Raw genomic sequence first — 25,892 nt, 5'->3', positions numbered from 1 at the left:
CCAATCCATTAAGATCAAACAGGTCGGATGGATATAATCGAATAATAAATAAATAAATAAATAAATAAAATGTTTAATGACTAATTAATAATCTGTGTCATTAATAAAACGACGACAAATGGGGGTAGGGTAACAAATTATTATTTTTCTTACAGCTTTTGAAACGAATGCATACACGTATCAAATTAACTCGTTTATATGTTTAATTTGCGCAGTTACCATAGGCTGTGTAATTACTGAATTCACGCTTTTTCGATTACAATTTTACAGGTTAATATTGGCTTGTTTACATTTTACAGTTCAAGCCAATTGGCTTTTCTGAGCTCAAACCGCAGTTATGCTGCGTGTACATGCTCTATTTATATTTCGATCAATATAAAAGTGATTTTTCAGCCTTTTTTCAGTTAATTTACAATTTTTGTAACGCACGCAGAGGCATTAATTCAGCTCGAATGTGGGTTTTCGTCTCGATCGACCGATAGTCCTCCATGCCAGCGGAGAGGCTGTGTAAGTTAATTACAATCAAACAAGTACGAAAGCGGTAAAAAGGCTGAGCAGGACTGAAACATTTAATTTATTTGTTCATGCTTCTTGTGCAATATTTACACATATAAGCTATGGTATGATTGAAACCAAATAGGCGTAAATTCAGTTATGTGATAATTTTTTCTCGAGTTCACATTTTCAAAACAAACGAGTAGATAAATTAAGTAAAGCAATATGCAGGAACATATTTGAACGGCAATAGAGTGTGTTCCAATTTCTCCTGTTCAAACAGTATTTTCATAAATACAGTATAAATCTTATAAACAATTAGAATGGTTGTGCTCTAAAGCTCGAGTCATTCAATATCTGGATATACTGGTTATTTTACTGCAGCGTTGCTAGTCGTCGGATCCGAAATGTTTTGACAGCGGTTTGAAACGTACAAGAAGTTGGATTATGGGCAGCTTCCCGGACAAAAATTCTAGCAAGTTTAAATTCATTTTTGCCAATACATTCACAAGAAAGCTTAGGGCTAGGGCTAGGGCTAGGGCTAGGGCTAGGGCTAGGGCTAGGGCTAGGGCTAGGGCTAGGGCTAGGGCTAGGGCTAGGGCTAGGGCTAGGGCTAGGGCTAGGGCTAGGGCTAGGGCTAGGGCTAGGGCTAGGGCTAGGGCTAGGGCTAGGGCTAGGGCTAGGGCTAGGGCTAGGGCTAGGGCTAGGGCTAGGGCTAGGGCTAGGGCTAGGGCTAGGGCTAGGGCTAGGGCTAGGGCTAGGGCTAGGGCTAGGGCTAGGGCTAGGGCTAGGGCTAGGGCTAGGGCTAGGGCTAGGGCTAGGGCTAGGGCTAGGGCTAGGGCTAGGGCTAGGGCTAGGGCTAGGGCTAGGGCTAGGGCTAGGGCTAGGGCTAGGGCTAGGGCTAGGGCTAGGGCTAGGGCTAGGGCTAGGGCTAGGGCTAGGGCTAGGGCTAGGGCTAGGGCTAGGGCTAGGGCTAGGGCTAGGGCTAGGGCTAGGGCTAGGGCTAGGGCTAGGGCTAGGGCTAGGGCTAGGGCTAGGGCTAGGGCTAGGGCTAGGGCTAGGGCTAGGGCTAGGGCTAGGGCTAGGGCTAGGGCTAGGGCTAGGGCTAGGGCTAGGGCTAGGGCTAGGGCTAGGGCTAGGGCTAGGGCTAGGGCTAGGGCTAGGGCTAGGGCTAGGGCTAGGGCTAGGGCTAGGGCTAGGGCTAGGGCTAGGGCTAGGGCTAGGGCTAGGGCTAGGGCTAGGGCTAGGGCTAGGGCTAGGGCTAGGGCTAGGGCTAGGGCTAGGGCTAGGGCTAGGGCTAGGGCTAGGGCTAGGGCTAGGGCTAGGGCTAGGGCTAGGGCTAGGGCTAGGGCCCTAGTGGATACATTGTATTCCTTCTATTACTGAAGGATTTCTGACGGACCTCCATAAAGCTCGCCTGGTCTTATTCTGTAAATCCTCCATTGACCATCGACGATGTAACAAGATCTGGGGGAGAGCAGCTTGAAGCCAGCAGTGACCAGCGTAATGTCGTGATAATTATAGTTACCAATCCGAGCGCACATTTTGTAGATGAAACAAATCACACCTTCCTCCATTATCTCCAGTAATTTGTTTTTTCCTACACCCTGGAAATTTCCAATGAAGTGCCGTTGCTAGTGGTAGAATACCTTTTTTGTAAAGTTCTGCTGCAAGGTTCAGTCACTGACGAACTGACACGACACATAGAACAAATCCCTTAAAAACCATCGTCCTACACATTTTGCTTGCACACTAGCACCCTCTGTTATGCATGTTGCGGAGTAGCTTGCATTTGCAGGGTTTCATGCAGTAGAGGTTTTACATTTGTATGGTTTTATACTGAAAACTCGAAGCAACACTCGCGCGCTGCGATGTGGCCATGTTGCGAAACATGCTTTTTTGAAAAATGAGTAGTTTTTGATTGGACGATGGAATTAATGCGAATGTCCCGTCTGTTTATCTGTGGTTCAGTCCTTTTCGTCCACTGTCCAATTCAGGGATAGCAGGGACGCTGCTATCGATCGTGGGCACTCCCTAGTTAACCGCCGTTCCGACTCCTCAGGGTCGTGCTCAGGTGGTTCCATGCTTAGCGGTATTTGGTCAAGTTATTCCTAAGGGCCACCTCTCCGATGGTCGAGCGCATTCTGTCCCAATGCGTAGTTCTCGGTCGATTAGCTTAGGGTGGTTCAGCTGTCTAATGTTAAGCCGAGGAGGATGACTTTGACGTGTACAGTTAATAGTTTTAAGGGACACCTATACAGCTGATGATAAAGGTGATGGTCGGAGTGCAAATTCGCATCTCGTAGGGAACGCGTGTTCGTGCCAATAATCAGCGTTCGCATGAGTGTTCCCTTCTATGGCAACATACGACCTTGATTTCCATTGCGTGAAAAATCCGCATACTGACTGTAATCATTTATTTGCAATATATCGTTACTCTAATTTTACTTGCACTAGGATCAAGACTTCCATCTTAAGGACCAAATTAAAACAAATATAATATTCAAATGATTTCGATTTAGTTTAAAGATCTCATAAATTGCCTCACTCCATCATCAACCGTACATAGAATTGTGAAGCTCCTCTATTTCCTGCTCCCGCTGGACTGCCCGCTGGCGGAACTTTTTCTGCTCTTCATAGTTCTCGTCATCAGTTTTCATCTCATACCGGCACAAGGGGCAACTGTTGGTCTGCACCAGAATCGGAACAAATTACTACAACCGTTTTTTCGAAAGTACTCAAAGCAACCTACCTTCTCCAGCCAAGGCAGAATGCAGGACTTGTGAAAAGCGTGCTTGCAGGGCAACACCAGAAAGGGCTCGTTCACGTCTTCGTTCGGTTTGAGACAGATGGCGCAGCGTTCGTCCTCTCGGGTGACCTGCTTTTCCGGTAGACTTTTCACCAGCTCCTTGCTGGCTGGCGGTGGTAACGATTCCGTACTCAGCTCATCGGCGAAGAATCCATTTTGCTGCAGGAAACGAACCATCAGCATCAGCTGATGGTTTTGCGTTTGTTCCGGTGTGATGGGCTCACAGCCCAGCTCGTCGAAGTAGTCTGCCATATTTTGGTTCGCTCTAAAAAGACATAGAAAAAAACAATGTTAATAAGTTCTTCAGTGAGGGGTTTTAAATTACTCAAACAATTGAGTTCGGTGAATATTTCAATGTGAAAGACATCTCAAGTTACCAAAACGTACGTGGGCATAGAACCAAAGTTGATGTCAACGTCAAAGTGGAAACCAACCTAAACCTATCGGTAAAATAGAGATTGCACAGCAAGACGAATCAACTTCTCCTGGAGTGCAACCGAAACACGACAACGCGCTCCCAAAAAGACAAATTGGAAACGGAATTGAACCGTGAAGTAATGAAGCGAAATGCAATAGCAATCATCAAAACCATTCAATTGCACACCTTCGCACCTTCAAGCCGCGTCAGCTAAGCCGCGGATGAAGAAGCACTAGCGGACAATTAACGGTCCGTGAAATTTCCGGTGAAACGGTGATTTTACCTATTAATCAGAGTAATTTACAGCGCCGCGCTCGCTCGGGGCTCTCGCTCATCGTGATAGGCCTCCGGTTTTCTCAAAGCATGCAGCCGGAACGCCGCCGACGTGTCGTCAGATCACGACGAACGGAGGAGGAGCTGCTGGTCGTGTTTGTTTTTGTGTCGCCATGCAATTATCCTCACCGACGGCCGGACGTGTGTCCTCTCGCAATTGGCAATTCCGTTGGTCCGAGTGGGATTGTGAAACCGTCGTCGCCGCGATAGTAAAGCACGAACATCTCGGTACCGGTACCCAACCTCTAGCATCGCATCGTGATCATGCATAATTAGTGTGGGAATAAATACACGGTGCAAAAGTAGGCGCCACCACCCGTGTGTGGGTGTGAAACGGGTGACCGTGTAGTGACCCACTAGGTCGCACCTGGCGGTGTTACTATTTTTGTAAAAAGATGCAAAATACGTTCCTTTGAAGAGAGATTTTTTTTGACAAACAAACACGCGAACAAGGATTGTTGCCGTCAGTTGTTGAACAGTACGATTTGAGATTATCCGGAAGCCGCTATGATTCCCCTCTTCAATCTGCGGCAGTGGCTTGGGGGAAAATGTTTGGAATTGAACCATACTTTTTTAATTGACGAAAAGTTTATATTACATTGGATTATTAGATTACAGTTAGGTGACTGGGATTTTTATTCCAGTCGCCTACGACAGCTGTTCCATCGTCCAAATATATCAGGCAGCATGCAAAGTTGGCGATTCTATGCCTTGCATGACGTCTGCGTCATGTTTTTGAATTTGGATTGGGATTAAGACTAGTTTCAGCAGTATTAAAACCGTCTGGCACTCAGACGGTTATGAAACTTTCTACCCATCTGTTTCACAGAGTCACATTTAGATTTTTAGAAACTATCAATGACGGGACTATTCCATCTGAAGAAGGAAGTCCTCAGAACAATATTTTTCAACGATTTGGATTCCCTCAGTTTTAATATTTGCATTAATTCGTTGGACTACTTCGAACAATTGCAATTATTTAACAGTTAGCACCCCTGTAACAGCAGTCATCATCGTAGCCAGCGCAGCAGCGGCGCGTACCGCACCGTGCCGAGGCGAGTGCAAGATTTCTCATTCGCAAATTCATCCTATACCAACGATAATTGGCGTCGCCGCCGGTTGGATAGAGCTGATGACATTAGCAAATATATGGCTTTTTTGCTCGTAACGTGTGAAACACGTTGTACTTTTTTGGATTGATACCAAACCGTAACGTCAGAGCAGAGGCCTCGTCGGGGTGGAACAAAAACAACAACAACAACGGTAATAGTAATAAGATTGTTTGTGTTTTCCATTCGATGCCACCACGGTTAACTAAAACGGGTGTCCCACCACTGACAGCTGAATTTTTTATAGGCGAATTTTTCTACTTCATACTTCAGTGGGCTATCGCCTTTTGCTAGAATTAGAAGACAGCATACAATGCGCCTCCATCGAACGGGAACTTATGGGTTCGCATAGAACCCATTTCATTTTTCGCTGACGAGTTGACGAGATTTTTTTTATTTTGTCTTTAAATTTTTTCGACCAGTGTAACTTATATAGCAGCTGTTTTGGTGACAGCTCACATGAGATCTATATTTTCCATGATGAAAATTGTTTGCGCTTTTCTTTTTCTTTAAAGAAAAAGTACCTATGTGGAAATATTTAGCATTCCTGATGAGGTTTGTTTTATATTAATGTATTCGATTGCAATATACATGGAAATATTAATTTCACACTCGAAAAGGTTTTCGTTACAAAGCTTTTATTTGGATACTTCAATGGGCTTCTACCACTTGCAAAATACAATTTGTGATCAATATTTTTTTGAAACGATGGTTCTACAATTGATGGAGGGACGATAGGGGAAAGTAATGAAAATGTTTTGGAGTGGAGAGGCAGGAGCGGGAAGGCGACGGGGGGCGGGGGGGGGATGTGTTATTGGTAGCTACGTTTATAACAAGTAGTCGTTGTGACTCCTACCTTTTGTCCAATGCTGGAAGGTGCATGGGTCGAACCAAACTATAATCTAAGATTATAACCGGATTTGAACCCACAACACCCGCCAGGGCATGTGGCTCGCTGGTATCCGTGTACCTATGAACCACAGGGGCGCTGGACAAAAGGAGACTGCGCAACCCCCTTGTTAAAGTAGTGACGTATGTGGTTGGGCTATTTTTAGACACAAATTGTGCCTCTTCCTCCGTCAACTGTAGAAAACACCGACCGAGAAGTTTTATTCTAACTTGTTTTTACTGTCAGGACGACGACACTATGTAGGTGCTTACGACTTGCAAGGTACTGCGTGTGGCGTTGTTCGTCTGTCAGCGTGTTAGCCGCGATTCTCAGTGCGGGTTTTCGGAGAAAGGCTCCGTTCCTATGAAATAGACCAAACACGTGTTTTTAGTTTTTGACCTTGAAATGCGGTCAGGCATTAATATTAATAGTTTTTGTTTGGGAATTTCAAGGTCAAAGACTAACAACACGAGTTTGGCCAATTTGTGATCATCAATTGTATATTAGTTTAAAAAAAAGTACTATTTAATCAGTGTGTCCAATTGATACAAACAGGCTAGCAACCTTTTGTTCCTATTTTTCATATCAAATTTCTAAGCTCTAGCATCTATTAATTGGAAAACATCTATTGATGCGCAAAATTTGTTTGAAATTTGTATAAATTTATATAGAGAAATCCAGCATTTTCAATTCTGTACACCACTAGGGTAATTGGCCAATTATTGCACACCACCCAACTGCCCATAAATGAAGAATTGGCTAATATGCCACGAACATGAAGTTGAGAAAAACGCAATTTTATTACTTTTGTCTGCCAAAGAGTTTTTACGCGGTAATGGCAACCTGTTTAATGTGCATATTACCCGTCATACATGCCGGAGTCATACCGTGGAATTGAAACAGCGATACCTGTGGCCAAAAGACTTCCGGGGCACGTTTTTAACGCAGTAGTCAATTTTTCATTTATTAACCCAACGAGAGTTGACAATCCAGGGAAAAATTTGGCTAACGTGCATACGTTGTCATGCATCTGCTGAGTGTGTTGGCAAAAGGAACAGCCTTGCCAGCCGTGAGCGTCTGACTCCAGGTTATGTGCATTCACTGCACGGTGAATCGCCGTTTCCGTACCAGGTATGCGGCTGTATCCCAGGTTAGGGGCGGCATACAACAGCGACTGATCCGGAGCGGTCGAGGTTGCAGCCATCCAGGAAGTGCGGTGGCCGAAGACGGGAGAACGTGAATTCCGCGCAGTAGATCCTATTGCGGACACGACATTAAAGTATCACATCTACTACAGTGGCGGCGATAAAGCAGAGCATGGAGTCGGATTCGTATTGCATGGAAAACAAATGAAGCGTGTCAGCGTGGAGGCCCATCAATGACCGTCTATGCGTGTTGAGAATTAAGGGCAAATTCTTTAATTACAGTCTGATAAATGTGTACGCACCGACGAACGACAAGCCCGATGACGTACAAGAGGCGTTCTTTGATCTTCTCGACAGAACATATGGAGAGTGCCCAAGACATAAAGATAGTCATCGGGGATTCAAATGCACAAGTCGGACGTGAAGAGTTCTTTCGTCCCGTTATTGGTAGAGAAAGCCCTCATCCTACCACAAATGACAATGGCCTGAGGGTAATCAACTGCGCTGCATATTACATAGAGATACCGAGATGCTAGAGCTGCCGAAAAGAGACTTCACCGTCGTAAGAAACGTCAGCACTGGGATCGCGTTTCTGCGGAGGCGGAGAATTGCTTCGAGAGGTACGATACAAGAAGCTTCTTTAATACGATCAAGCCAGAGGTGGTATAAACCGCAGCGCAGACCAAAGGACACACATTCTTAAACAACACAACACTCGCCATGCGGTGTGTGTTCGCCCACAAATTCCCTTCAGTGTCTCTTTTGCTAAACACGCTCTTTCGTGTTTTACGCGCTCCAGGAAAAGGTAGTCGCAAACGCAGAGTGATAAATTTGCTGCGTGCTTTACCACACCAAGAGCCGCACTCTGCGCGGCTGGATTGTACACCCTGCGCTGGGTCAGTTGAAGTGGTGTGATTGAAAAAAACATTTTTACTGTTGCGTCGCCTGATCCGTACTAACTTAACATAGACCATATTAGTTGTTCAGTGCAGCGTGTATTTTCACTTTTAAAAGGGCAGAAAATTTGTAAATACAAAACAATTTTTTTGCGTAATTCCGCACGGAGTGTGGCAAAGGGCAGCACCAAGTGCTGTTTGGATGGTCACTCGCTGGGCGATTTTCACCGAGTGCTGTCGTTCGCTCCCACTCCGCTTTCGCTCGTACGCTGTGTGCATATTAGCTGTAGAGGTGTGTCGCCGAATCGCTCTGTGCGACAAGGCATAATATTGGAACATTGGGCGCATAGTGTGAGCGAATGACAGCCCTGCGATCAACGGAATCAGGAATCGATTTTCGCTTTTTCGAGTAACTCCTATACCTTTATACTATATTTTCACATAGTAGAAAAGCAAAACGGAGGCTAGAGGGATTCGGCAAAAAAATTGATGCGACGAAAACTAAATGTATGGTATGAAGATGTTCTGAGTATACAACGTTCGCCTCCCACCGACAGCGACGATTGACGGCGATGAACTTAAAGTGGTTGATGAGTTCGTGTATTTGGGATCGCTGGAGATCGACTACACCAATACCAGAACGACACATTCAAGTTGGAAGTCAGACGACCGGCAGTCCTTTACGCACTTCAGATTGTAGTTTTACTTATAGGACTCTACGTTTACTTACAGGTATACCGGCCACTTGCCGTATTTGAACGAAAGGTATTACGAACTATTTTTGAAGGAGAGTGGCGCAGGTGAATGAACCACGAACGATGGAGAGATTCTCATCGTACCCCTGGCGAAACGGGCCACGTCGCAGGTTGCCGGAATACTATGCAGTGAAATCTGTTCCCTTCAAGAGCTCCACTGGTACCAAGAACAGAGGCTACTAAAGTGCTAGTCAGTGGTGCCCAGGCACAGGCATGGTGCGGGCCAAACGAGATCGCCCCATGATGTCGCGGGCCGCAAATTCCTCTGGCCATTCCTGCGCATAACAAAATACAAAATATGCGGCAATAAAAACCATTTTCTGGGAATTACCAGAAGATTTAAACCGGAAAGTATTCGGAACTACAAAATGCACGAGGCATTACGACTGATTTGAGTGACCCCTGTGTCATCAGAAATAAAGGTACTCTTAATCCACCATTTCTCAAATCAGTTCGCGGGCCGCACAAAACATCTTGAAGGGCCGCATGCGACCCGCGGGCCGTAATTTGGCCATCACTGTGCTAGATGGTTTGACCAGAAGCCGACTTCCGAGTGTCAAGTCACTCCGAGTACAGGGGAGACAAGCTTAATATAGCACGAGCCACCCTGGCTCTAGAGGCGAAAAAACGTCGGAAGAAAATCGAATTAAATATTTAATACTAGCTGTAACCCCCGCGCGTCGCCTCGCATCTAATTGTGGGCAAATTGGAGGTACGCTATCTAATGCTAACGCTATGTAACTCTATGAGGTGCAACTACGTTACTTTTGCTCGTCTGAATGTAATCTGGTATGATTGGTTTGAGTCTTTGCTGTGGGCGATTATTACCACGAAAATACATATCGCGCCCCTCGTTTTGGCGACAGACATGAGCCTGATTATTTATGATTATTATGATTATTATATTTATGATGTTGGGTTTATGATGATGGTTTAGAAACGGAAGTTCAAGCAATGTTTCGTTAAAATTTACTAAATTGCATTTATCGTATTAAACATGTGGTTTACATGACGTCATCGTTTCGTGTAAGTCTTTCCTAAATGTGAAAATGAGTTTTGCAGAATAAATTATTTGCACGTGGCTTATCTGTGGTTGAGATGAGGCAAGCCACTAGTCGAGCCACATCCTATAGGATGGTTTACTCCAGTCAGGTATGCATGCACTTCATCGACCGGCACATGTTTTATCTCTAGATTAGGATTACCAGCTCCATCCCCTCGGCTTCTGCTTCCCCAGCAATCCTATTCTTATGAAATATTCTAACGGTCACAATTGTTAGATTTCAATAGTACAATTAATCCGATTCCCACTACTGTTGCTGGTGCTCGCACCATCCCGGAAAGCACCCCGAAAACGGAGATAGCCGAAGTTGTGTACACACTAAATTAATTAAACAATGTATTGTTCGCTAATTCGGCCGGCCAGGCATTCCGCACGGCGGTAGTGTGCCATTCCCCGTTATCGCTCCAACTGGCTGACTGCGTTGACTGGTTGGTCGGGGATTAACAATTTTACACGGAATAATTGCCCCGGCCGACATTATCAACCGAAAATGCGCGGCTTAACAACAGTTGCAGTCGTTTGGGAAACAATTGACATGTCACACAGTCCACACAGTCGGAGCTGCGGCTAGTTGGCCATGAAAGCGCCGATTTGTGTTTGCCCACACTCTACACTGCACGGCACTGCACACTGACTTCATATTTTCGACGTGCCGGCGTGTGTGGATGTGTGTGCGGTGTTGACAAATTTTGCGCGAATTCCGTTTGTGCCACGCTTCCGGTCCAAATGCTATTGTTGTTTGCGCTGGTCATTTGAAGATTCATTATTGCTGCATGCCTGGCCTGCGCTGACCAATGTGAACCTAAATTATTAGTGCTCGGTTGGCATTTAGATTCGAATGATGATTACCTTCCGTTAGGTGACAGCGCGGTATTATGGATGGGCGTTAATGGATGTAGTTATAGTCGAATTGATTTTGTACCTTTTAATTTATTGCCATAGAGTGAAAACATGCTGGTAAAATAATTGCACCCTCGAAAGTGGAGTGATGTTCATTTAGGTTGTATGTACTTCCTATTATTTTTTTATTGAAATCTCACACCAACTGGGTATGTTTGAGACCATACACCCAAGAAGCTAACCTTGACTAAATCGGTTCTTTTCCTGTTGCCAATTTTAGCACTAAACAATAACAGCTAAAATCTGGCGTGAACCAAGTTTGGATACCACGGAAAGTCCATGTGACTAAAACTGCTCAAACATTATAGCGGCGACGGCTGTTTGTTGGCCTTCAGCTGGTTGATGCGATCAGAGCAGCAGCAGTGAGTGCAAAAATTTACGACAACGAAATGTGAGAGAGGAAAGAGTTGTGTTAGACACAAACAACCGGGCAAAAAAAACGGTAAATAGTCGCGCAAAAACACATTTTTTTTTTCAGAAATGCGCCAACCCGCAATGTGGGCTCGGACGGTACAACCTACACAGCAGTTGTCAAAAATGGCAGCTGCTGCCGGGAAATCCTCCCAGATATTTAACTAATTAAGCAGATTTTTTTTTCGTTGCATGTTAGTCCAAGCTCTAACCCGCAACAACGGTGCAGTGCTCTAAGCACGACTGGCTGGCTGCTGGAGGACTGACGGGTCATCAAAAGTGCATGGAGAACATCCATCTGTTGTTCACGTTCCGTTGGTAAATGTGTCCACTGCCAATAATTTGGAACCATTTGACCATCCAGAGCAAATGACAAATTCAATGCTTTATCCCGAATGCTGTTTTTATCTACTATCAAATTTCGTTGAAGTGAGCAAACAGAATGATGTACGATCTATTTGCAGGACGATTTTCACCTCAATTTTACACGTCGGTCACCGACCAACAACCTACCAACCGGTCGACCATGTTCCCCGTAGCTCCGTTCCGCTCCGTTCCGAGTTGGTTTGTTTGTAGTCTAATTAAGGAACGCAGTTGGCCAGCCGGCCGTCGTGGCAAATCTTTGGCAGTGGTAAATAGTGGAAACAGTGACGGAGTGACAAAATCTCTAAAAGAAGAGAAGCTGGCGAACAGACGATGCAGCTTGTGCATTTTGTGCTGATTTTTTTTTGTTGTTCCTCATCTAAACGGCGTGTTTGAACTAAATTCGTCAAAATGTAAACAAATACGCGCAACCATCTCGCATCGTCAAGCCCGAAATACCTTCTGTCGTCCGGTGCGAAATCTCCGTTTTGACCGGTTTCATTGGAGTGAGATAAGGTTGCCGGAAAATTAACATAAATTCATGTTCAATGTCGTGTTAGCGAATTGGAATCCCAAGTAACAACGGTAGCTGAATTGCAAGAGCAATGGCTGTTTACGGGTTGGTTTAAGGCGATCAAAGCTGCATAAAGTTAGCACTTAAATGGTGTTTAAATAAGCGATGTCTAAGCTACTTTAAGTTTTTCAAACCAGGTCTCTCCCAAAAGCTGATAAGTAACAATTTCAGGCTGATCAAACGCTTTTATAGCTGATTTATTTCAACCTGTGGCTGATCTATGGTTTAGGTTTAGAAATACAAACCTTTTTTCAGCTCTTAAACATCTAAATCTGGTGATTTTATCAAGCTTCAGGCTAATTAATAGCTACTTTCGAAGCTGCAATGAAGCTTAATAGAAACTTTTTTGTGCTTTTAAATAGCCAATTTGCGCAATGCTGTCAATTCTATTTTTAGAACGAGAAAAAGTTTTGCAATCTGCTTTTCCAGTCGCTTAATCAACGCTTCATCAACCTTTATGCAGCCAAAAAAAATCTATTTTTAAATTTAAAAAAATGGAACGCGTCATTTTCATTTTGCCGTGCACATACATTGTTGAACGCGATATTTTTAATCTCGTATAACATTAATTCGTATACATAAAAAGCTAGCTAATTAAAAATGCATGTCTTTTTTCCGGGAATTGAATCCGCCATCTTTTGATCCATAAGCACTCACCGTACGATCCGCCCCATTTGCATCTGCAGAACAGACAGTGAGAATATCTTTACACCTGAAGCCTAGCCCGCCTAGCGTGAAGCAGTCGATAATGTCGATAACTGACAAACTTTTGCTGTCAGCCGAACTACGAAATTCTATGATCTGACAGTATGTGTGCTGTGAGCTGGAAGAAAACTTGATAGAAGTTTGTAAAGCTTAACACCCTTAAGCAGCCTTAAAGTAGTTTGAAAGCTAGGAGCCTAATGAAAGCTTTCACTCTACACTTTAACACCTTTAAGCAGCCGTAAAACGGTTGGTTGTTTATGGTTGTTTAGAAGCAGATTGTTTAGAAGAGAAATCCGCCATTAAGCTTATTTATCAGCTTTTGGGAGAGAACTGGTTTGAAAAACCTAAAGTAGCTTAAACATCGCTTACATCGTGCTTACTTTATGCAGCTTTGATCGCCTTAAACCAACCCATAAACAGTCATTGCTCTTGCAATTCAGCTACCGTTGTTACTTGGGCTATTAATTAGCCTGAAGCTTGATAAAATCACCAGATTCAGATTGTTTTTGTTAAATTATAGTCACTTTAACAGCTTATGTCATTCGTGACATCTGCAGGGTTGGGATTTGAACTCGGGTCCTCGGCGTGAATGCTAACCACTACGCCGGGACTGACCCTACCAGATTTAGAGCAGAAAAAAGGTTTTTATCTCTAAACCTAAACCATAGATCAGCCACAGGTTGAATAAAATCAGCTATAAAAGCGTTTGATCAGCCTGAAATTGTTACTTGGGGTGTGTTGCTTGTAAGATTACCGTAAAGTCATGCTAGCTTGCTTCTACGCCGTCGCGTCGGTGAAACCCGAATCAGTGAGAAACGATACCGAATTCAATTGATGCGACTAAGCCGTGCGCTGCGCAAAAAAAACCGACACAATACGAGCAGAGACACGAAAAATTGATTCTACAGCACGACAACGCTCGGCCTCACGTTGTTAAACCTGCTAAAGCCTACTAGAAAACACTCAAATAGGAAGCTCAACCGCCTCCCAGTTGGCTTCGAGGTATGACGCTGGTCTAATAAGCCAGTCGACGTATGTTCGAATCTCAACTGGGAGAGGCTGTTAGAGTCAATAGGACCGTAGCAACTGGCCCTACAATTGTCCTGCACTCTAACAGCTGGCTGCGAAGTCTGTCGTATAAAAAAACAAAAGGTCAAGTTTCGATAACGAAATGTAGCACCTAGGCTTTGCTTTGCTTTAGGAAGCTCAATCTCACTCGCCATATTCCCTAGATATTGCGTCGTTCGATTACTACATCGATTCTTTCGCATTGTGCAAGATATATATATATGCATATATATATATATACATATATATATATATAAATGAGCGTGAGTATGTTTGTATGTATGCCTTGACCGATCGGCCAGCAAACTTGGCACACATATTCCTTGATATAAGGGAATCAGCACTGGGGGGTTGATAAAAGCGGGGGTCGTAACAGGAGGGGGATGCCTGGACGGTTCTTCATCAAACTTGGCATACATGTTCCTTGACATTAAGGAATCAGCACTGATGGGTTGACAAGAAGAGGGGGGGGGGGGGTGGGGAGGCCATAACTCCGAAACGCCTTGACCGTTCTTTATCAAACTTGACACACATGTTCCTTGACATCAGAGAATCAGCACTAGGGGTTGACAAAGAGGAGGGGGAGCAAGGAGGGAGACCATAACTCCGAAACGCCTTGATCGTTCTTTATCAAACTTGGTATACATGTTCCTTGACATAAGGGAATCAGAACTGAAGGGTTGACAAAAGCGGGGGGGTCATAAAAGGGTCATAAGAGGCTCCGAAATGTTTGCACGGTTCTCCCATAAATAACGGTGGGACAAAAGGGGGAACAGATGACCGGAGGTTGCTGACAGGAAGGGGGAGTAACGCCCACATGACAATAACAATTTTTCCGTACAATATAAAAAAATATACAGACTAGTGACCATTGTTAAAAGCGGAAGGTGCAAATAGGAAAAATGTCTTTGTTTCTCTTTCTTTATAGGGTTTTATATGGATTTCCGTAAGAAAACAGATGTGCAAGTGGCTGGGTAGGCAAAAAAGGGGAAGATGAAAAATGGGGAGGAACGTCCAAAAGAGGAGCAAGCGTCATATTTTTGCATTATAAGTGTTTCGGTTCCAATAACTGATGTACAAGTGGCTGTGAGACAAAGGCGCTCCGAGTAAAATCGGGTACTCAGCTAGCTATACATTAAAATGGCATGATTGGTATATAGCCTCAGGACGAATGGTTTTACCGTAACGCCATTATCATAGCATAGAAGCAAAGAGCCGGAGTGGCGACGAAAACCGTGTTCATGCATTATCTGCCATAGCTGGTCTCGATCGACTGTAACGCAGGCTTCATTCTCGGTTTTTTGCTCAGTAGATGCTCATTTGACTACAGCGCCTCAACTAAACAGAATTCGAAAAAGTAGTGTAAAGGGCGATTGTAGAGCTAATTATTATCTACATTATTGTTGAAGAAAGTATAGTTCTATCTTTTGTATTTACGGCGCTATGTAGCTGCTACACCGTTGGTAGCAAAAAGAGCGCTCATTTGGCTACCAACGGGGTAGCAATCGCATAGCGCCGTAAATACAAAAGATAGAACTATACTTTCTTCAACAATAGTGTAGATAATAATAAGCTCTACAATCGCCCTTTACACTACTTTTTCAAATTCTGTTTAGTTGAGGCGCTGTAGTCAATTGAGCATCTACTGAGCAAAAAACCGAGAATGAAGCTTGCTGTAACGTATGCTGCTTTGAAATCAATAAAGATGTGATGCCTAGGCACGTTGTACTCCCGACATTTCTGCAATATCTGTCGGATGGTGAAAGTTTGCTCCGTAGTTGCGCGAACCCCCATGACGCCCGCCTGATGCTTCCATATAAAGCCTTGTGCCATCGGTGACAGCCGGCGCAACAGGACCTGAAAGAGTACATTATTATAGGCGCCGATTACCAGCGTCATGCCGCGATAGTTGCAGCAGTCGAGCCGATCACCCTTTTTGTAGATGGGACAAACCACTCTTTCCATCCATTCTTCCGGTAGTTTCTTCTCCTCTCAAATCTTGGAAATTACCCAGTGTAGAGCCAGCGTTTCTCGGTCATATTTATAAAGCTCTGCCGGTAGGTGGTCATTATCAGCGGCTTCGTTGGTCTTCAGCAGCCCGATTTCTAATTTAACTTTTTGGAGACCAGGTATTGGAACATTACTATCTTCCATGGGCACTCCTAAGTTAACTTCCGTTCTGCCTCCTTGTGCAACTTCACCATTGAGGTGTTCATTGAAGAGTTGCTTTCACTTGTCGACCACCTCGTGCTCGTTTGTGATTAGATTTCCTCCCTCGTTGCTGCACATGTCAGGTTTCGGTCGTAGCCCTTACGAAATTGGTTCAGGTTCTAGTAAAACTTGCACATGTTCTAATTCTTTACGATCTCTGTCCTGCCTTCGGCGCTTTTTACTCAGGATCGTGGTCAATTGAACTGATTCCTAGCTTGTCGGTATTTGGCCAAGCTCTCCCTAGTAGGAATGCTCAGATAATTTTTCCAAGCAATTTTCTCTCTCTGCACCGCTTTTTGGCATTCCCCATCAAACCAATCATTTTGTATTCTCCGGGGTTCTTCATCTAGTGCACCAAAGACTGTATGTTGCTACTAGCATTCGGTACCGTCGGCCGGTACGATATAATCTGGAACGACTCAAGTTACCTGAAGTCGCCACTGAGCACACACAAAGCCCCGAGCCAACGCTGCTGGGTGAGGAAGAGCTAAACGAAGCCCCTCTCAAGAACTTCTGGGATAGCGTTAAAGTAGTCATAAACAGTGCTGGGTGCGATTGGGTTCGCTGAAAGGAGTCGACGTAGCGACTGGTTCGACGAGGAATGCCAGAAGATGTTAGAATGGCGCGGAGATGCATAGAATGGCCAAGATAGCAGAGGGAATTACTACATCAGTACGGTGGATGATGGTGATGTACCGACTTCCACAATAGGTGAATCAGGGATTGAAGCCATCAAGACGCTCATGAATAATACGGCAGCTGGTAAAAATGGCATCCCAACCCGGACAGGTTGGCTACTTGTCTGCACCGGCTGACAGTCAGAAACTGGGAAACAGAACAACTACCGGAGGAATGGAAGGAAGGGATAATATACGCAAAATACAAAAAAGCCTACAGGTTGGAATGTGGGAACTACTGAGCGATCACTATTCTCAACACCGCCTAAGCCTATAGAGTGCTTTCTCATATTATCTTTAGCCGTTTATCGTCGCTAGCCAGTAGACACGACTCAAATCGGGAAGTTAGCAAGCCGTTTTTGTGGACGGGTATACGACAAACGGACCAGATCTATGTGCTGTGACAGATCCTCCAAAAGTGTCGCGAAAATCAAGTCACTACGCACCCTCTATTCTGGTAAACGGCTGGGTAATGCGTACCATCGGTGCTTCGTGCACTGGGCATTAAATACAACCGACAGTGGTCCACAGCCTCTTACCCAGCAACTCCTACATTCGAGCTACGTTGGCCCTCCGGCAAAACTGTGGGGTTGGTTGCGGGCTTTGCAAGCCTGAACCATTGAAAAATCAAAGCAAGAATCTAAGGTCTAATAACCTTCACCCCGTACTAAATGCTTGATGAAAAAATGCTAATAAGACCTTTAGTCCTCTACGGGCACGAATCGTGGACAATGCTCGACGGGGACTTAGCGTTTTCGAACGTTGCGGTTAGCATTCATGCCTTTCACGCCGAGGACCCGGGTTCAATTCCTAACCCCGAAGAAGTCATGAATGACCCAAGCTGTTAAAGTGACTATAATCTAACAAAAAAAGACCCCTGCCACGATTCTATATCATAAGACAATTATATTCGACATAGTCTTGTATGTAATAACTAATACCTATACATAGGAAATAATCCGATAGCGATTGATAAACCTATATATAAAATATCACTTAGTCTCAGCATATCTCTGGTACTCAGCCTGTACCGCACCCGTCACCGTTAACCCATTAAACTATATTTATACACATAGGCTGGTCATTTTTTACAAGGCAATTAAGCAGTAATAAGTAATAGGTTATATTTGAGGCGGAAATTTTGTAAAAATTACGACCAGAAAAGCGTAAGCGTACAAAGTAGATCTTGGCAGCGGCCCACGGCTCAGTATTCAGGCTGATCGAGGCAACGAATGTTTCCCTCGATTATCACGTCCATCCTAACTGCTGGTCGGTCACATGATGTGTACCATATTAATGATATTCTAAAACAACAAAACCATTTGCCTCAAAGTTTCGCATTGATGACCTCAAACCCCTTTTGACTTTGTGGCTATAAACAAAGACGCGAGGTGAAAGACGTCAGAACCCAGCTTCTAAAATCGGTGAATTATGTCAACAATGGCTGTTGAATTAATAAATTTCTATTCAACTTTTTTTTGCTTCGATCCAGCAGTAGATCTGCCTTCCTCGATAATCGATCGGCTCTTCTTTCCGTCCGAATCGAACCCCATCACCATCGGCGGCGGCATGGAACGAAACGTCAGAGGAAACCACAGTTTTACAACGTGTACAATTTATTTTTATTCAATTTTAATTAACGCTGTCTTGTGCAATGATTTATGGCAAGGAATCTGGTGAAGCAGAGAGCATCTGCAAAAAAGGCGGCGCGATAGCGGAGCGGGCGAGAGAGAGACAGAGACAGGGTGAACCCTCGTGCAACATCCGCAGACATTTGTCTAGTACGCCCACCACACAAGATCGACTCTTGGCCGTCACAGCACCGCCGTCAGTCGAGATGGTGCGCCGTCTACTACTAGTAGTACCTCTAATAGTAATGTTGTCGACCGTTTCGAAACGTTCGAAGTCACAAGTAAGGAAGTGCCACATGACAACAAACTTTTTTTTTGCTTCATTGGGAAAGTTTACAAAATAATCGGCCTTGCGGTTTTTCCCCAATAGACATGTCAATAATGGCATCGCATTCTTCTGTAATGGTCATACAGGTAGCAAAACATGTTTTCAATTAACATTTTGGACCAGTTGCAAGCAATGTTTTTTTTTGCTTTCCATTTACAACTGACTGATTGACTGACTGACTGCTGAACTAGGCGTACATCGCATTTAAGTATCCGTCTCCGTTTGTTTGGGACGGAAATAGATGCTGCGAATTTTTTTTTCGACTAAAACAGAGATGGAACTTGAGTTTATTTTTTCGTTTTTTCACATTTGCCTGTACTCTTCCGTCGAGACATTTTTGGTTGCACCACTTAATAGAAACCAGGTTGGATTGCAAACCAGTCGTAAACATATGGCTTCCGTAATGAGATAATTTACGAGATGAATAGTATGATAGCTTGAAAAGAAATTAATTAGCTTTCTCTGCGGTTCACTTTAGAAAGTCGGGGTTCAATAAAAGTGACACTTTGCTCCCAAAATGTATCAAACATTCTACGATTTAATTTCGAAAAGCTGCTTGCTAAAACTGGAGCTGCGGTGGCCCAAGCTGCTGATTCCGTCGTCTGCTGTCTAAACGGCTGGCATCACCGACATATTGCTGCTATTCGCTGCCCGTAAATATTCATGAACTTTCCGAACTGTGTGCGTCAAAGCGTTTGAATTTTGTTTTAATTTACTCCATCAGCGAGCCGAGATAGCTCGCTCTGATCGCTCGGTTGGCTGGCAACATCCGAGTTCGAGTGTTCAATAGCCGTCGCAAATGCGCAAACACCGCACCACCGAGAAGGAAAAGAAGGAGAGACTTCTCCTAATGTGGCCGCTTTTATCCGGATGGTTTTGGAGCCACAACGGGACCACTGTTGGTGCATAGTGGTTCATTTGTGGCCATAGTTTTGATGACAATTTTTTTGTACCAAGAACTTGTCTCCATAGTACCGTGGACCCCCGTTCGTTTGACGGTTTTTAATCTGGACACTTTTTAATTTGAACCCCGTTGGTTTGCACGACGTGCAAATTAAAAATGGTTCAAATGTCATTCTCAACATGACATCATTTATTTATGCACACAATGCACGTAAACACAATTTGTACTGATCAAGCGCATTTAATCTGTTTAACATTCCGTTTTCCCAACGTAGAAATCCGATCGGAGAATGAAATATACGCTGCTTGCAACTGGCAACTAAATCAAACCATCAAAACAATAACAAAGAGCAGGGTGGCCAGTTCATACGAGTTTCAGCATATTTAGAGTGGCCAGTTGTTCAAATTAAAAAGTAACCCCGTTAGTTTGCATGAGGAATCGTTCGAACGAACGGGGGTCCACTGTATTCGGTCCTGGGCTACTCGTCGCGAATTCGTTGAAGGTCTGGACACTCGTAAGTCAGCTTCAACTTGGTCGATCTTTCCGGTACAATGAGCCGCTCTATACCTGGTGGGATTCTTGAAGAAAACAGATTTCGCTGTACAGTCGTTCGGCATCCTTGCGAGGTGACCGGCAAACCATAGTCTCTCTACTTCCGCTAAATTACGATGGGGATCTCTCCAAGTAGTTCCTGCAGGTTTATACATCTGTGCCACTTTCCGTTTTTCGTTTGCCCAAAATAGTCCGCAACATCTTTATATAGCGGCTTAGACTCCTTGATCGAAACGTTTTACGGAGGGAAAAGCGTGCCCGATTTCAACCTTGAGGACGTCGTTGAATCTCGTTACTCGTATTATTGTCGACGATGACTATAGAGATCCTAAAAGTATGATCCCACCCGATTAGGCGCGTCTGGCTGAAATCGAACAAAAATCTAGCAGCGAAAAACTTTTTCTGCCAGACATTCAGTTTATTTGGACGGAAACGAATCCCACCGCTGTCACTAGGGATGCTTTACCGGTTTTACCGAAACCGGTTTTATCGGTGTTACCGTGCTATTTTTCAATACCGAAATACCGGTTTTTACGCGATACAAAACCGGTATTTTCGGTATTTTTTTACATGGTAAATTTAATGAAAAAATAACTCAAGAAGCTTCCATTGCCGTTCAGATTGTTAACGTATAGGACGAATTCAATTCAATGCTTCGAGGTTCTGAAAATAACAGCTCAATTATATAATTTTAACAAACGGAAAATATTTATCTAAATATCTATGAAAGTGACTTTAACAAAAATACAATTAAGAATATTGCGCAACAGTAAAAATTTGCGATACACATTGTAGCTCTTCAGAAAAATTTCAGTGAAAAATTACGAAGTGCTTTAAAAAATGTCATAGCTTATCACGGAAGAAGAGTTCGTTTATGGACCCGTTGTTGGCAATCCTCAACGGATAGACAGGATGCCTGTTTTCTGAAACCACCATCAAAGATTGCATCGCTGCGAGCATAGACTGACTTGTAAGAACCATTCATACTGCGAACTGTGAAGCGAGCTATGTTGGCTTTCAGCCATTCCGACCATGTTCAGTTCCTGATCAATTATTTATCCTCCGTCTTAGAATGCGTGTCTCAAAATTCACTAATGCTCTATGTCACTCAAAATAATTCGAAAAACCAGTAAATATTTCAATTACCTGGCACCACGTATCACAGATGTTTCAGCATGAACAGGGCTTTAAAAAATTAGTGAGAAAATAAGCTGTCAATTTGGACCACAAGACCATATATTTTGGTATTACTCAAATTGTATGCAGTTTCCCAGTAAAGTCTGTCTCGTTTTAGAGTTGACACGATAAACACTCTTTCCGTACTTATTTCTTTTTAAGAGAGCTAGGCACTTAGCTGTTTCAAAAAATTGAGTGCCATTGATTAATGGAAACATTTTCTATAAATTTAACAATTTTTAAATTTATTTTTCAAGAATTGGCTTTTACCGGTTTTTTACCGGTATTGAATTTATCAATACCGAAAAACCGGTTTTCGAAATACCTCCTCGGTATTGGCATCTCTAGCTGTCACCAGAATGTATAGCCGGATTTGCCCGGACTACTTTTCTTTCACGTTTAGATAAACACCGTTTTTAATCGCACTACCGACCGGACGGGTCGGCGTGCCAAAATCGAATCTCTTTTATTCAAAAACTTATTTTACAATCGGTACTTCTTACTTGCTAAAACGATCTTCGCCCTAAGGAAACTCCTCCTTCCCGAGGTAGTTCCGTCCTATTCTGCCTAGCGGTAGACCTCACGCTGTCCGTCGAGCTTCCCTCTCGCGCATACAGTTTGGCCCTTCGCGTGGGGACTTTGTTTCGTCAACTCGAACAGTTTGTCCGGAAAATCGGCTGTTCGTGCTCGATTGTATCGCATGCTATCTTGAAATCCCTGAAAATATAATGCGTGGGCATGTTGTATTCGCGATATTCTTGGAGGATTTATCGAAGTGTGGCATAGGCCGCCATAAAAACCGCCTGATATTGCCCTACGAAAGCTATCGGGGACGGGGATAGACGACGTAACAAGATCTGGAAAAGTGGCGTTGAATAGTGTAATGCCGTGGTTATTGCAGCTATCGAGCCGATCGCCCTTTTTGTAGATGGAAGAAACCACACCATTCATTTCTCCGGCAGTTTCTCCTCCTCTCAAATGCTGAAAATTATCCAATAAAGTGCCGTTGCTAACCGGCGGCTCTTGGGGGTCTTCAGCTATCCGATTTTTCGCTGGATTTCTGCGAGATCAAGAGTTGGGACGCTGCACAATGAGGAGAAGTGTCCTCTTACTTGACGCGCACTCCGCACAGTCACCATCGCAGGATTTCTCCAAGTGCCTTTTTGAACATCTAGATACGGGGACTATTTTGGGAAGAATCCTATTCCTCACACGTATGAGTCCGGTCTGGGGTTTTACCGCGCCCGGAATTTCGTAGCTCTTAATGCGCAGTCTAAAGATCTCTGGCTTCGTTCAAAGGGCCTACCGGTCTTCTTTACACTCATCGTTACACTAACTAGCAAAGGTCAATGCAGCCGGTGCAGCTGCAGCTCAGCTAACATGTCTAAAATATATCAACTGACGACATTCCAAGTGCCGTCTTTACACATTTCCTCAACAATGTTTTCTACGTGCAGTGCGGCCAAGTCTGCATGCATCGCTTCAAATCAGGGGCATGCTGTGACCACATGCCCGGTTGATTCCTCCTGATTCCGACATTCCGGACAGACGGTGAGCGTATGCGAATCGTTGGAAATACTGTCTGAAGCAACCATATCCCGAAAGATATTGCATCAACCAAAAGTTCATTCTTTTTGGGGAGTGAGGAAGTGTCTGACGTGAAGAATCATAAACTGGATGAACTTAGAAAATTTCGATATTCAGGCCGAAAATATATTGGGTCGTTCATTTGCCATCGAAGGGCTCGCACCCATGCTCCTTCGGTTGGCCCCGAATGTTTTACTAGCTACACTACTTCCGCATCCTTATATTAGGTAGTCTAATATCCATTTTTTATTCTCCCAGTTCTATCACTCCACGCACCATACATTCACCTCGACGACAATTATTTTTGAATAATTGCTCTTAGTTTCTACTGCAGAGAAGATATACCTACTGTTATCTACTCGGTTTGTACGGTAGAAGCAGGCAATATGCTCTCGGACGTCGATACGGCTAGTGTAGTGTAATTTTCCACCACTAGATGTGTTTCGTTTTGATTTTACTTGTATATGACTCTATACGCGGTTATGACGTTAGAATTCTTTTTCGAAATTTAGCTGCTCATCGATCACATCGCTAGTAGTTTCACTCCTCACTTCGAGGTTATTGTGTGCTCTCCTACTAGGATCTTCACCGTTTGATTCGACTTTCGATTACTAACGAGAACGACCAACACGTCCGTCTGATGGTGGGCTATTTGTAATTTCACCCGATACAGCCAGCTTTCGATTATGTCTTTCGGTCGCTATTTCCATTTCCACCTGTTCGAGTACCTCAGCTGACACCACTACCATGATGTCGTTCGCCTCTAGACAAAGTCAGCTTTAGTACTGCGTTGTACATAACATTTCCGAGCGATGAACCCAGGAAACAGCTTTGGGAGATTTCCCCGTAATCCTAATCGACCTCTGTCCTTCGCTTGTCCGTAAAGCACACCCGATTCTCGAAGTAGCTTCTCAAAATCACAATGTATGTGTTTGTGTGTATGTGTGTGTGGCTGATAAACGGCTGAATAATACGTATTGTTGGTGCCTTGCGCACCTCACTCACTCACTTTAGCAGCCGAGAGCCGGGGTGGCTCTTGCCGTATCAAGAATTCCTCTCCATTGTACTCGGTCCTGGGCTACTCCTCACCAATTCGTCTCGGCTTCCAATCCAACTGGTCGAGCCATCTAGCACGTTGGGCCCCTCTATTCCTGGTGCCGGTGGCGTTCATGAAGAGAACGCATTTCACTGCACAATCGTCTGGCATCCTTGCGACGTGGCCGGCCCACCGTAATCTCCCAACTTTTGCCAGGTGTAGCTCGTGATTCACACGCCTCCGCCACTCTCCGCTTTTCGTTTTTACTCCGCCAAAAATAGTCTGCAACACTTTTCGTTCAAATACGGCTAGTGCACGTATGTCCTCCGTAAGCAAAGTTACTGTCTCAAGCCCGTAGAGGACTACCGGTCTGATTAGCGTTTTGTACATCCTCAGCTTTGTGCGGCGGCGTATGCTCCCAGATCGAAGCATCTTGCAGAGGGAAAAGTAGGCTCGATCTCCGGCTTGAATACGTCGTTGTATCTCCTTACTCGAATTATTTCGGCGGTGACCACCCAAATATACGAACTCATCAACCACTTCCAGTTCATCGCCATCAATAGTGCACCGTCCGTGGGAGGCAAACGTTACTTTCTCTGGAGCCTTTTCCTACCATATATTTGGTTTTCGACGCATTGTTTTGTAATCCTATCCTGCTAGCCTCCATTTTAGTCTGGCGTAGATTGCCTCCGCCGTTCCAAGGTTTCTAGTACTGATGTAGAGGTCGTCTGCGGAGGCTAGGAGTTGGCTGCTCTTGCTGAAGATCGTTCTTCTCGTTTCGATGTCCGCTCGCCGGATCACACCTTCAATAGCGATATTGAATAACATACAGGACAGTCCATCGCCTTGCCGTAACGTTCTGCGCGATTCGAAAGGGCTTGAGAGTGTCCCCGAAACGCGCACGTAGCACATCACTCGTTCCAGAGTAGCTTTGATCAGCCGCGTCAGTTTGTCCGGAAAACCGTACCCGTGCGTACTCTGCCATAGCTGTTCGCGTTCAACGGTATCGTATGCTGCTCTGAAATCCACGAAAATATGATGCGTGGGCACGTTGTACTCTCGACATTTCTGAAGGATTTGTCGGAGAGTAAAAATTTGATCTGTAGTAGCACGGGTCCCCATAAAACCCGCCTAATACTGCCCTACGAATTCTCTTGCTATTGGGGATAGACGACGCAACAAAATCTGGGAGAGCACCTTGTAGGCGGCGTTGACCAGCGTAATGCCGCGGTAGTTACAGCACTCTAGCCGGTCGCCCTTTTTGTAGATGGGACAGACTACGCCTTCCATCCACTCCTCCGGTAGTTTCTCTTCTTCCCAAATCCTTGAAATCAGCCAGTGAAGTGCCGTTACTAGCGGTTCTTGGCCATTTTTGAAGAGTTCTGCCGGGAGTCGGTCCTTCCCGGCGGCTCTATTATTCTTCAGCAAACCGATTTCTCGTCGGATCTCTTCGAGATCGGGAGCCGGTACGCTGTTGTCGTTTGTAGGTACTCCGAGGTTAATTTCCATTGCGTCTCCTGCTGCTATATCGCCGTTGAGGTGTTCATCGAAGAACTGCTTCCACCTGCCGACCACCTCGCGCTCGTTTGTGATAAGATCCCCTTCCTCGTCCCTACACATGTCAGGATTTGGTGAGTGGGCCTTGCGAGTTTGGTTCACCTTCTCGTAAAACTTGCGGGTATCATTAGCCCGGAATAGTTGTTCAAGCTCCTCACGATCTCTGTCCTCCTTGTGGTGCTTTTTCCTTCTTAGGATCGTGGTCAACTCATTCCTCGTTCGTCGATACTTGGCCAAATTCTCTCTCGTGGATATGCTCAGATAGTTTTCCCAAGCTCTTTTTTCCTCTCTATCGCTTCT

At 44.5% G+C, this 25,892-nt stretch overlaps 1 protein-coding gene across 1 annotated transcript; it reads right to left on the bottom strand.

Moving 5' to 3' along the window:
- Positions 1-3,050: 3,050 nt before the first annotated feature.
- Positions 3,051-4,279, bottom strand: LOC128746268 (E3 ubiquitin-protein ligase RNF181). The gene is made up of 3 exons (XM_053843316.1): positions 4,185-4,279; positions 3,248-3,569; positions 3,051-3,185 (listed from the first exon to the last, which is right to left on the bottom strand). The coding sequence occupies exons 1-3, from the start codon at positions 4,277-4,279 to the stop codon at positions 3,051-3,053; spliced, it is 552 nt and encodes a 183-aa protein (XP_053699291.1).
- Positions 4,280-25,892: the final 21,613 nt, after the last annotated feature.

The sequence above is a fragment of the Sabethes cyaneus genome, chromosome 1 (assembly GCF_943734655.1).
Source record: "Sabethes cyaneus chromosome 1, idSabCyanKW18_F2, whole genome shotgun sequence".
In the NCBI taxonomy this organism is placed as follows: Eukaryota; Metazoa; Arthropoda; class Insecta; order Diptera; family Culicidae; genus Sabethes; species Sabethes cyaneus.
Note: the sequence above shows the minus strand (reverse complement) of the source record. Positions and strands in the feature narration are given on the sequence as shown.